The 12,813-nt window shown below is 40.8% G+C and overlaps 1 protein-coding gene across 1 annotated transcript in view; it reads right to left on the bottom strand.

Moving 5' to 3' along the window:
- Positions 1 to 12,813, bottom strand: part of LOC118421285 (von Willebrand factor A domain-containing protein 2-like) — a gene marked incomplete in the record, with an annotated part of 43,471 nt that overhangs the window by 25,304 nt on the left and 5,354 nt on the right. Inside the window, 5 exon segments of the mRNA XM_035828513.1 lie at positions 7,868 to 7,989; positions 8,374 to 8,505; positions 9,168 to 9,390; positions 10,666 to 10,816; positions 12,346 to 12,523. Of these exon segments, the coding sequence (XP_035684406.1) occupies positions 7,868 to 7,989; positions 8,374 to 8,505; positions 9,168 to 9,390; positions 10,666 to 10,816; positions 12,346 to 12,523 (806 nt within the window).

The raw sequence follows: 12,813 nt of genomic DNA, 5'->3' as shown, positions 1-12,813 counted from the left end.
ATCTACTAGCTATGTACAATGGTACTTTAATGCAGAGCTACCACCGCACAGTTAGGTGGCCCAATGCAGCCTCCCTTGGTACGTTTTATTGGTATAAGCTTTCGTAGTTTTTAGGCCACGCCCCGGACCGGTTCTTATTGCCGGACCAAAACTCATAGAACACCTGTTAGCGGGGAAGATTATGACCCATTTCTGTGATATGAGACTCAGAAGACCTTGGTAGATTCCCATTGAATGTAGGTATATCCATTAGGGTAATTTATTATTGGTTGCGCATTGTACGGATGGTGGGGAGTGCAGACAGAAAAGGGGAGGTATGGTAGAAAGGTAACAACTTAATATTACCCATTAACTTCTGCATGTATCCTATTGCACACCCTTTGAAAGCTGAATCTCAAAATAGCATTTACAAATAGTGCCCACCCCCACGGGCGAAAGAACTTCTAAATACTGCACGTTAGATATGGCAGACAGAGCACATTTTATTTTACAATTGTCCCCTCTACGATCAAGGAAGAAAAAGCCAACAAATTCTATACTAATCTATCCAACTTTACATAAAACTACAGCTCTCCTCCGAACACAGAACTCACACATTTCAGGAAAAGTGGGATCCTTAGTCTTCCACTGTCACAGAAAAAGAAGTCAATAAGTTATATGTTAGAGTTATCGTCTAGAATAAAAAAGCTGCTTACTATACTGTTTGCGCTCATACCTTCTGCTCCCTTTAAACCCCCCTGAAATTTGTCCTTGGGAGTTATACGAAAGGCTAAGACGCCTTTTCCCATAAATCGAACGATCCCGACAAGGTATCACTCAAAATTGTTAAAATGTTCGCAGCTGAGTTTAGCGAAGTGTTAGCCCACTTTAATTCATCTTTAGAAGAAGGATGCGTTCCCACTCAATGGAAGCAAGCGTCTATAACACCTGTTTCTAACAAGACACCAGCCACTATTGAAACTTTGAGACCAATATCCTTAACTTCAATTTTCACTAAAACCTTTAAGTCCTATATCACTCAGTGGGTACTCCAGAATGTTGCCAGAGTGGCGGATACAAACCAGTTTGGTAACAGGAAAGGGATGTCTCATTATCTCACTAGCTTAAATAACTATTCACTTCTTGGTGCCGAAACCCCTAGAGGTGTTTAAACAATCTTACTAACTGAATCTAGTAAGGCTTTCGATAGGATAAATCATACCAAGTTGGTAGATAAAATGATTGCCTGTGGTGTACGGACGTTCATTATGCCATGGATCTGTAGTTTTCTTACCAAACGAAGTCAGTGTGTCCGATACCACAACAATTGCTCAGATTTAAAAGAAATTTCTTCTGGAGTGCCGCAGGGCACTCAACTTGGTCCGGGTCTATTTTTGATATACATTAATGACGCTCTGAAAGACGATATCTTAAACCGATACAAATATGTTGATGTCTGTGTGCGAGAGTCGACTTTATAATAAAGCGTGCCTAATCCAATCCTCACTTGACCAACTCAATACCTGGGCGACTAGAAATGACATGATTTTAAATACCGAGAAGTGTATGCTCATGACCTTTTCATTCATGAGGAATTGCCCTCCACCCCCCAAGATCTTACTTGCCGGAAAGTCCCTTAAGTATACAGAATCTGCTTGTATTCTAGGCCTTTGGTTATCTAGTAATCTAAGATGGGACAAACATGTAGATGTTATAACCAAAAAGGCCAGCTCACGATTTTTCTGGCTAAAGAAACTAAAAAAACTCCGGACTCCCTGTTCAAGACCTTTGTGATTTTTACCAAGGTTATATTCGCCCGACCCTTGAATATGCAGCTCCGGTCTGGCACTCAAATATCACAACGCAACAAGTATTGAAGATAAAACGTATACAGAAGCGAGCACTCAGAATAATCATTGGCTCCCAGTATGTATGTGACAACAGCGCCCTTGACAAATTAGATATGCCGTCCTCGAGAAAAGAAGAGAAACCCTTAGCCTAAAATTCGCGAAGTCGCTACTCCACGACCCAACTTTCCGGCATTGGTTGCCTCCTACCCTCTTGCCAAAACAAATCGTTATAAAATGAGTGTAATTCCATATTTTTCAGCCCTTCCTAACAAACATTTGAGTTGACCACAAGTTGAAATCTTCCATCACCATTGTCAACTACTACTCTGCAGCAATAGCTATTTCAGTTATTACTCTGCAGTAATAGCTCGTCTGTATTGTCTTACGGTGTTGATGTTAGTCTTATTACTATGCTTTTTATTACTATTTTAAGTTTTAATGTACCTGTGTGTATATTTTAATTTCCTGAATATGTAATTCAGCGCGCTATGTATTGCGCTGCCATGTATTCAGCGATTGGTTGCAATCAATAAACTATCATTATTGTATGTCCGTCAATTTATCACTTGCAATAGCTTTTGGGCAGAAATTTGCAATGGATGTTGTCTGTCAGCAAAATAACTCAAGAACGCCGACTGGATGGATTGGTTCCATACTTAGTAGTGTGTTGGTGGGGTGTGACAAAAGCTGGAAATGATTAGATTTTGGGCCGCATAGCGGCTTCCCTTGGTACTGCAGCGGAACTTCCGGTTTTACAAATCGTGTTCTTAAAAAGCCAATAGATAGCTCTTGTGCTCAAAAAAAGAGACGTACGGTTTGTTCCCCTAGCGACTAGGTTTGGAATTGCAGTGGCATTTTTGTAAAAACGTTCTGAAGAGAATAACTCAAGATAGGAATAACGGATTTTCATGAATTATGGTATATAGGTAGCTTGAACCAAACTGTGCAAAATGAAATACAAATCATGCAAATTGTGTTCTATCTGCATAATTAATGAGGATATTCTATTTTAGCCGTTTTTCAATGTATCTGAAGAAACGAACGATGGACTGCAATCATCTCAGGTATGCAGATAGCTTAGGCAAAGATATTCATAATGATAAACATATTATACAAGTGAAGAATGAATTTGCATAATTGATGAGAACACTGTATAATTTCAATATTTTCGATAACTGGACTTCAATGAATGTAATTTATGATAGATGGAACATAAACAGATACCAAACATGCAAACGATAAACAGATTTGCATAATGTCTGCAAAATTGCAAAACTGCTTAATTATGAATGGGAATTTTATACTTTGACATATGTAAGTTAATCAATGATGAACATCACCATGCATAAATTATGTAAATGTCTATTTCATAAATCTACAAAAGCTCTAGATATTTCATGGAGGTACTTAAGTTCGCGGGGATTTAAATTCGAAGTAGCCATGCCATGGAAAATGTTCGCTGTGATTTTAAGTTCGCGGTGAAGCGGCCATCGCGAAAACCGCGAACATTAAACCACCGCGAAAGTTTCTGCATTTACAGAATGAGGTCGCCGAACGCTAGTTATAGACATACTTTATGTAAATATATTCCAGACTATAGTGGGTACCGGTACAAAACCAATTTTTGGCATTGGACCGTTACAGGAAAACCGAACCTGAAAAAATTCGGTTCGCCGGATGTTGGACCTATTGGAAAATGAAAAGATTATATGATCAGGCATTCACACGTTTCGGGGCTTACCGGTCGAGGAAATAACAAGAGCAGTCAGCTTTGTAGGATTTCAAAACGCCAGTGGAAGTCGAATGCTCCACAAAACAGATTTCTTTGTTGCGAAATGGGCCATTGTTTTAAGTATCGTCCATTCACACCGTTTAAGATACGAAAAAGCACTTGTACTGATCAAACTCATACTTATACCATTGAAAGAAGATCAGACAAAGACAAGTTCCTAAAATAGAAAGGCCGACATTTGCTTGGGTGCAAATATAGCATATTTCAGCCATACCCATTCCCACGCAACGTTGAACTGTTCCAAGTCACCCCTGCGCAAAAATGGAACATTTTAACTAAGTTATCCTCAAAAGGGAACTAATATTGTGAATTGATTCCAGGTCAAAACAGAGCTTGTCCAATATGCCCCGGGCCCATATGGAAGAATATAATCTTCCACAGGAGCGCCTATGCATAACTAATTGGTTATTAGAATCGCAGCAACTCCTATTTTTCCGAAAGTGAAAAAAACAAACAAACCGCATCTTCCATTCATGACGCCATTCAACAATTTCCACAACGATAACTAGGTCTAAGTACCGTTATAATCTCGTGATGTGGGTATATCTATTATTGCGGTGAACTTTTTTTTAATCAAGCAGGTGCAGGTACTATGTAGCAGAAGTGTTGTTTTTTTTTCAAGCTGAAAACTTAAATCTTCTTCTTGTTTTGTATGAGCCATTACATAAACGGAGACGTCTCGAATTTTTAAAAGAATTTCACCACCCTACCTGTCGCTTCATTTCTTTTCTGAAAAATCCCAGGACCAACACATTAAGTTGATTTGGTTTTATCTATATATTTCATTTTCCTTGGAATTCTTTGTTAAGTATATACCTCTGCATACCACTGTTAAATTGTTTTGCTTTGTATGCAATCAGCCATCGGACGTAATCTTGTCTTAGTGTTATAATTTCCTGCTCGTAGCGTGCGAGACCCGGAGGATAGGAGTTTCTTCCTAGTTCGAGGGTTTCTTTTCGGAGGTCAGTGGTGATACTCTGGTACTGAGAGTGTTTTATTGGGCTCAAACTCTGGCAGTTTAAAGTTACTTACAATTTGAATGTACAAAGTTTACGTCAAAAAAGAACAACAACAACACTAGAAGTACCTACATTTGCTCGGGGAAAAATACATGCATTCTCGCCACTGTGAAACTTACGTATCAAAACGTAACGCAAACTGTCCAATTTTCCCTCGTTTTCCGCCAAGTAACATTTTGTCGATTGTCTCAACTAACCCTACTAAAGTCGAATCTGCCGAAAATGATTGATAGTGCCATGCGGAATGTTAATGAATTCATCGACAAAGACTTATATTCTAACGTTCAATGCATGCGTACCGCCCGCTACCGCTCAAATGACCCTGTCTGAACTCCAAATCCTCGCAAACTACAATTTTAAATCGGGCAAAGGGTGACATATGACCTCTGTAAGGCTGTAATATGCATCTGTTTGTGTATATACGGGATTGCAAGGACCCGCTTATAAATATTAACTAGCATTCGCCTTCCTCGTCGCTGATTGGCTGGCTCTATAAAGCAATTAACTCTCGCTCTCCCCAGACCGCTGGCACCTGGCACGTGTGGGCTCTGGGGTCACGGGAGTTCACGGGAGAAGGACGAAGGAAAACCAATTTCCCCTCAGAAAAGTGCAGAAAATTAATAATTTGAAATTGGTTTATGCCCAAAACTTTACTTGGATCATTTTACCAACTATCTAATGCCCATCTACACCATATTAAAGGTCATTCCATTGTAATTCAAGGGTACAGGGGGCCAACATACACCGTTTTGGTCAAAACATGACCTTTAAACCTCAAAAAAATCATTTTAGAGGAAGATATGACAAGAATGAGAAAAATCACCTGGGTATTGACCCACTCTACCCTTGTGCCAAATTTCAGATCATTAGGTCCAGGAACGACGGAGATGATTCGATTTGAAGATTTGACAGGAGAAAGAAACATTACGAATACAATATATTTCACCATACCATATATGGTATGGCTGAAATATAAATATTCTATAAAACTTATCCCATTATAATCTCTGCCAGAATTCAGCTCATTAAGTACTGGCACCGTTTAGTAAACTTACATGAGGACTCCCTGCTTCGCTACGCATACAACACTGTATTTATACTGGTGACTAGGGGTGGGTACCGGTACAGTATACCGGTACAAAACCGTTTTTTTTCTTATTGGACCGGAAAAAAATCGGTGGACCGAATGTTTGATCTATTAGAAAATAAATAGGTTATTTGATTAGGCATTCAAACGTCTCAGTCAAGAGTAAAGTTTATGTCATTTCTACCAAGGTTTGCCGTCAATCGCACAGGGGCAGTTAGCCTTGTAGGATTTTAGAACGCTAGTGTAAATCACATACTCCACCAAACATTTTTCTTTGTAGTGAATTGGACCACTGTTGTGAGTACATTCAAGTCACAAGTTTTCAAATACTGAATCAGGTCCGGGTTAAGGTCCGGACCTGGACCTGATCCTCTGAACCTGAACCGAATATGGACATGAATTTTCTGTATAATTAGTATTCCATTGTGCAAGTCATCACTGAGGCTATCTACATAGCAAAAATCATGACGATACGTCAACACGTTCTCGAATTATTCTCGTCCAAAGTTTAAAAGGAAACCGACGCCTGCAGTTCAAAGAAAGCCGCTAGGGGGCCCAAACTCACAATAATCGCTCTGTTTCCAAGGGCTATATACCACTCAAAATCACGAACACAGCATGTCCAGAACATGAGATATCAAAAATGGAAGTTCCACTGCAGTACATTAGCAAGCCGGTAGGGCCCCATTAGCGAACTTGACCCTTGTTTTCCCGACCCCTACCAAATATCATCAGGATCCATCCAAGGCTTCTCGAGTTATATTGTTAGCAGACGGACAGACGGACGGACGCACAAGCCCAAAAAATAACCGTAGCCATTCTGGCGAAGGTAATTAAATTAACATGAACAATTCTTCATTTGATTTTTGCACCAGGTAGATGACGTCATCAAATCTTTATTGCCTTATAATATTTCTATGAAACTATATTTTTGATGTGCATAAAGCTACCAATGTACTCTTAGAATTAAAAAAAAATGGACCAATATAACGTCGTCCATATTTTGCAAACAAATCAAACCTATAATTCTTTCATGCCCTGCTGTCAATACCCATCGAAACTACACTGCTTTAAGGAGAAAACGTTGGAGAGTTATAAAGCTAAGTTAGGCAGGGAAGAAACCTTAAGCTGTGAAGGAATTATACAAAATTTTAAGTATTTTGCGTTCATAACATTAGAGCTGACGAGAAACACACAACGTCATGCTCATGTATTCAATCAAGGGAGATCAATAACATATGCTTAGGCTAATAAGTCGATCATTTGTTGCCAATACACATCCAATATAATTAGGTGTTATAAAGGTGTGAAGTGAACGAGGTGCTAATCAGACCCCCCATGTAGTTAATCGTTTTATGGTTCGGTTGCTGTTTTAAGAACTCGGTTGCTGTTTTACAATTCGATTGCTGTTTAAAGAACTCGGTTGTTGTCTAAAGAACTCCATTGCTGTTTAAAACTTCGATTGCTGTTTCAAGAACTCGATTGCTGTTTAAAACCTCGGCTGCGATGTGCAGGACTCGGTTGCGATGTAGCGACTCCATTCGACTGCGATAATGCAACGGTTGCGATTTAGCGATCGCCTGCGATGTCAGGTAAGTATGCTGTTTCTCGGCGTTAAAGCAATCGTGTTTTCGAACCGCCAAATCGCGGCCGAAATCCGAACGAAAACACGACATAGACATCGGCACACTCTATTATACAGCCGTGTTATCGATCTTAAAAAAGCACTCGTCCGGCCGTCAACTTTACTAAAGCCTATAATGGCTATATGAGAATATTTCAATTTCTTTTATACAGAACATTGGATCACTGTATGCTTTCACCTGTAATAAAGAAAAAGAGGAACAGTTATGCTTTGTTGGGTTTTTATTGAATATAAAGTTTATAACAAAGTCTATAAAGTTTATAGCAAGTATCAAGGCAATCCATCCAGGCGTTTTAAAGTTACAGAGAGAGAGAGACACACACACACACACGTGCACATAAGGAAACACACAAATACACGCACACATGCATACTTGTAGACACACATACACACAAACACACACATCCAAACACACACACACACTGGCACACACATTTGCACACACACGAACATTAAACAACCATATTAAATTGTAAAAGGTATTTAAAATCTCACCCCAATACTCTGGTCGGCGAAACACTGGGCGAAATCGCTAATAAATTGCTTAGCAGCATCAAACCGATGTCCCTGTATGCTTGAAGAACGGTCAACCACGAAAACAACGTCGATGCCACAAACTGTAGATAAAGAATAAAGTACAAGACACTCCACTAATTTCAACGCGCATGGTATATTTCAGGAACATGATATGATCCTGAACCATGATCATAATAATTATCAATGCAACTCAGTTTCACATCTCCGATAACCTTCTTGACCAAAGAAGAACCAACTAGTGCTAACTTTATAGGTCTGCACACCAACAGATTACGAGATGAATAAGATGTTCACCTCCGTAAATAGTTTCATCAGCTTGTAGATCAAACATCTTTTAGACAAAGTCTTTTTCGTTACACAGCCTATTCTAAATCTTCAGTAAACGTCTCGACGACCATCTGTTGAACGTTTAACATTGGAAGTCGGTTGTGTAACGAAGAAGACTTTGTTAGAAAGATGTTCACCTGTTTCGCAGTTGGTCCCCTCGTATCCTTCCGCGCACTCACACCGGTAGTCCTTGTCGTCATTGATGCGGAGGCAAGTGCCTCCATAAAGGCAAGGCTGGCCGTAACAAGGGTCTGCCCGCTCATGAGCAACTGTGAAAACAAGACAAGAAAATGGTAGCACAAAAGTGAGTAATGCAGATTTTTTTCCCTAAACATGAGCAAAGTTTTAAGTAAGTAATTAAACGCTACTGGTAAAAATAAAGGAAGCTAGAGGTTAGGGGGAGGGGGCAGATTTTTCCTGAGCTTTAGAGCTATCTAACTAACACCAAATCGTGTCCATAGCTTGTTCAGAACACCGGATATGAAAACCGGAGGTTCCGTTGCTGTACCAAGGGAAACTGCTAGGGGGTAAAATATTTTCAGCTTTTGTCAGACCAACACACTAAGTATCAAACCAATCCATACAGTTGTTCTTGAACGTTTATCTTGTTGATAGATACACGCACACACACACACACACACACACACACACACTCTCTCTCTCTCTCTCTCTTTCTCTCACTCTTACACACACACACACACACTCACTCACACACACACACTCACACACACACACACACACTCACACACACACACACACACACACTCACACACACACACACACACTCACACTCTCTCTTTTTCTCTCACTCTTACACACACACACACTCACACACACACTCTCTCTCTCTCTCTCACACACACTCACACACACACACACACAAACGTGAGTGAAAATATAACCCCCCATGTATGTTTCATTGATAAATTACCTTCGCAGACAACTTCAGCAAGCAGGTCTATCTCTGCGATCAGAGCATTGAAGTCGCTCAACTCAATCACTTTGCTCAAGTCGTTGTTCGCGATCAGCAGCAGTTCATCATGGTCAGCCCTGCCCACACCGATGGCGTACACGATGATGCCTGCATCGGCCAGGGCTTTGGAGGCCTCCGTCACGTCAATTGCAGACCGCCCATCCGACAAAACGATCATCACCTGAGATGGCGAATGAGTATAAAATTAATGTATTCCTGGACTTTTTGTGTCGATCCATTCCGTACCTGTTTGCGACCCATCGTCACCAGCCAATCACGTCGCCGCTTCAGGTCAAGAGGCAACGTGATTGACCGGTAACTTCCCCTCCAATAACAGGATGAGGAGCATCTCATTGGCTGATGGCTGGCCAGTGCTGTAAGGTCTGATGGCAGGCCGGTTCGCCAGTAGCCTGGAGTCCAGCCTTGTTCGCTTTAGTCCGCTCCCGAAGGTCGCTACCCGCCAACAATTCTGGCGGGAGCGGACTAAAGTGAACACGGCGCTTCAGGCTTTCAGTTCGCCAGGACTCCTTTCATTAAACAAATAAGCGGTGCGGTCGGCCTAAAATAACATGAGAGGATCGATGTGCCATTCATGATCATAATAATTGAAAGTTTATTCGCAAGTTTATACCCGCAGGCTAATTGCAAGTACATGGCCAAAACATAGGAGACATGCATGTGACAAAGAACAGTGATAGACATTATTGCAAGAAGAAGCTACTCGAATCCTAGTGTTGACTATTTCTAAACGGGTTGTGTTTGACTTCTTTTTGCATTGTAAGCATAGGGAGACGAAAATGTGTAGGTTCTGTGATTTTTAGAGGAAAGTGGCTTTCTGTTTGTTTGTGAATGTAATGCAGTTGGTATACTGCTTTTTGGCTTCTCTAAAAGGAAGTGATTCCTTCGTTTTTTTACATTATACATTTAATGGTCACCACGTAACAAGACCTGAAGGCCACTCAAGGTTACGGGTTACACGATTGTAACTGTAACAGCATCTCTTCGCCCTATAGGTCAGAAACATCATGATTGAGACTGGCCCAATTGCTCACTAAGAGTGAGGACTATCTGACCCAATAGGCAAAGCAGGGGTTACGAGGGCTGCTCGGGAGATTCCCTACCGCATTTAGACTTTTGTTGAATGAAAATATGGAAATAAAATATCTTTCATCCTTAAACTGTTTTGGAGGTACAGTATGTTGTGTGTTGAGTGGAGCCCCCCCCCCCCCCCCCCCCCTAGTATGTGGAGTGGTAGGACCAAGAGGGGTCAGAGAGAGAAAGAATTAGGTCAGACAGGAGTCTGGAGGGGAGATCCACAGAGGCGGGAGGAACTCCTGGAGGGTGTCCAGGGGTAGACTATATCTAGATCGTGTGTCTGTGAACTTGACTGAGAACCTTATACAGTAATCACACATTCTGTTAGCTGTACACAATGCTCTATGTTTTAGAAACTTACTTTTGGAACAGCCTCGCCTCTCCACAATGCCTCCTTGCGAGCGCGGTCCAGGGCCTTGGGAGTGTATGTGGCACCTTTCTGGTACTTAATGGCGTTAATGGCGCTCAAGGTGGTTGTCATGTTCATATATTCTCCCAGGTTGAATTCCATTCTAAAATCAGGAATATCTCAAGTTACAACCATGGACGAAATCATCCTGACAGTTGATTAAGATCATTTTGGCAATCAATGCAAACTTCGTCATAATATGTTATTTCTCAGCAGAAGCCCAATGATATGCCGCACATAAGTCTCTTTTGGAATTAATGCTGAACGCATGCATTTTGAAAACTGATGTGTAGTTAGATAAGCCCATGGAAGCATGGGTTTGATTTGGTCAACTTTTCTCAGATCTTAAAACGGACACAAAACGTTTTGCCGCTTCTTCATCCTTAATTAATGAATCCACCTCTCATGACATGATGAAGTTCCAATCTGAAAGTTTCATTCCCAGAACTGACGTTATGGAACAAGCTTCCTCGTTATTGCTTCCTAATCCTTGGTGGGTACAACCTTAAACTTTAGAAGCCAAAAGGGGAAGTAAAAATTTGTCATCTCTGTTACTAGACCCATGATGTCACTATCACTATGTTCACTTGCCTATATGTATACATGTTGTTTTGATGTGTTGTGTTGGAATGTACGTCATGGAGAGATTTTAACTGACACAGAAATGGTTTTAAACATGTGTTCCACCTATCTTTTGATTTTAATTGCCAGTGAATCTGCAGTATTAACTTGTTGGAATTCATTTGTAAAATCGGCACAATTCAGTCTGAACTTTTGACTGCCAAGTTCGATTAAATAAAGTTTGATTTTGATTTTTTTTATCTCGATTCAGTAGAGTAACTTAAAGCATTTGAATGGCTCTAAGAGCCTTGTTTGAGGGTGAAGCTGAAGTTAGGCCACGTTGATTTCATCATTTTGATGACATCCTCTTGGAACGTTAACGGATGCGAGCGTGCGAATAGAAAATGGTTGGTAAAAAAAGCTGACTTCATTATGAAATGGTCAGTAAGGTTAAACAATGGCTACACAGAATACGGTATACCGAACAATAGATTGTTCATTTGTCTTCTTTCACATCTTCTCCATTGACCTTTGAATTGACCTTGGAATTCTATGACATTCGTATACTTTTTTAAAGTAGGATATATTTGCACATTTTGCTGCTCCTTTGTACGACTTGGTAAAAACTTGGTTGAAAACTTTTTTCTTGGAAACGGCTGCTAATGGATGCGCGCGCGGGTGCCATTCGTATACCAATTTTTAAATGGCCTGAATGAATGCAAATAAAAAGAAAATCATGACGATCTCTTCTCGAGTTATTCCCTTACAAAGTCTGATTCTAAACAAGCCGCTAGGGATCCCAAACCTATAGCACTTACTCTCGGCATCAAGAGCTGTCTACCACTCAAAAACCATAGCCACGGCATGTCCATAACTAGATATATTAAGCCCGGAAGTTCCGCTGCATTACCGTAACAGGCTGTCAGAGCAAAAATAAATCCAATCTTTTCCAGGTGTCATCAAGATCTCATTTGACCCATATAACAAATATCAATACAGTCCATCCCATCGTTTTCGAGTTATGCTGCCCAAAATATAACCTTATTGGCGATGGCAAAAAAAAACACTTACCTGGAATAATGAGAGAACTGTATCACACCGACAAGAGTATTATTGGGGCCGACGGTGAACTTGCTGACCACGTCGGCGGTAAATTCTTTCACCTTCCTGAAGTTGGGTGGTCCGACACTGCTGGAGCCGTCCAGGACGAAAAACAAATCCAATGGAGAGTCGCAGCCGTCATCAGTGGCTGTGCAGGGAATGAATGAATAAATGAATGAATGAATGAATGAATGAAGGGATGAAGAAAGGAAGGAAGGAAGGAAGGAAGGAAGGAAGGAAGGAAGGAAGGAAGTAAGGAAGGAAGTAAGTAAGGAAGGAAGGAAGGAAGGAAGGAAGGAAGGAAGGAAGGAAGGAAGGAAGGCGAGAGAGTGATAGATCCATCTCCCAATATCCGTGGGTGTCTGTAAGTACTGGATAATTTAAGTGCCCGCCCCCCCCTTCCGTTTCAGTACAGATACAGCCAATCCTAGTTGTTCT

This window comes from Branchiostoma floridae, chromosome 8, assembly GCF_000003815.2.
Source record: "Branchiostoma floridae strain S238N-H82 chromosome 8, Bfl_VNyyK, whole genome shotgun sequence".
Classification (NCBI taxonomy): domain Eukaryota; kingdom Metazoa; phylum Chordata; class Leptocardii; order Amphioxiformes; family Branchiostomatidae; genus Branchiostoma; species Branchiostoma floridae.
The sequence above is the reverse complement of the archived record's forward strand: the minus strand, read 5'-3'. Positions and strand labels throughout refer to the sequence as shown.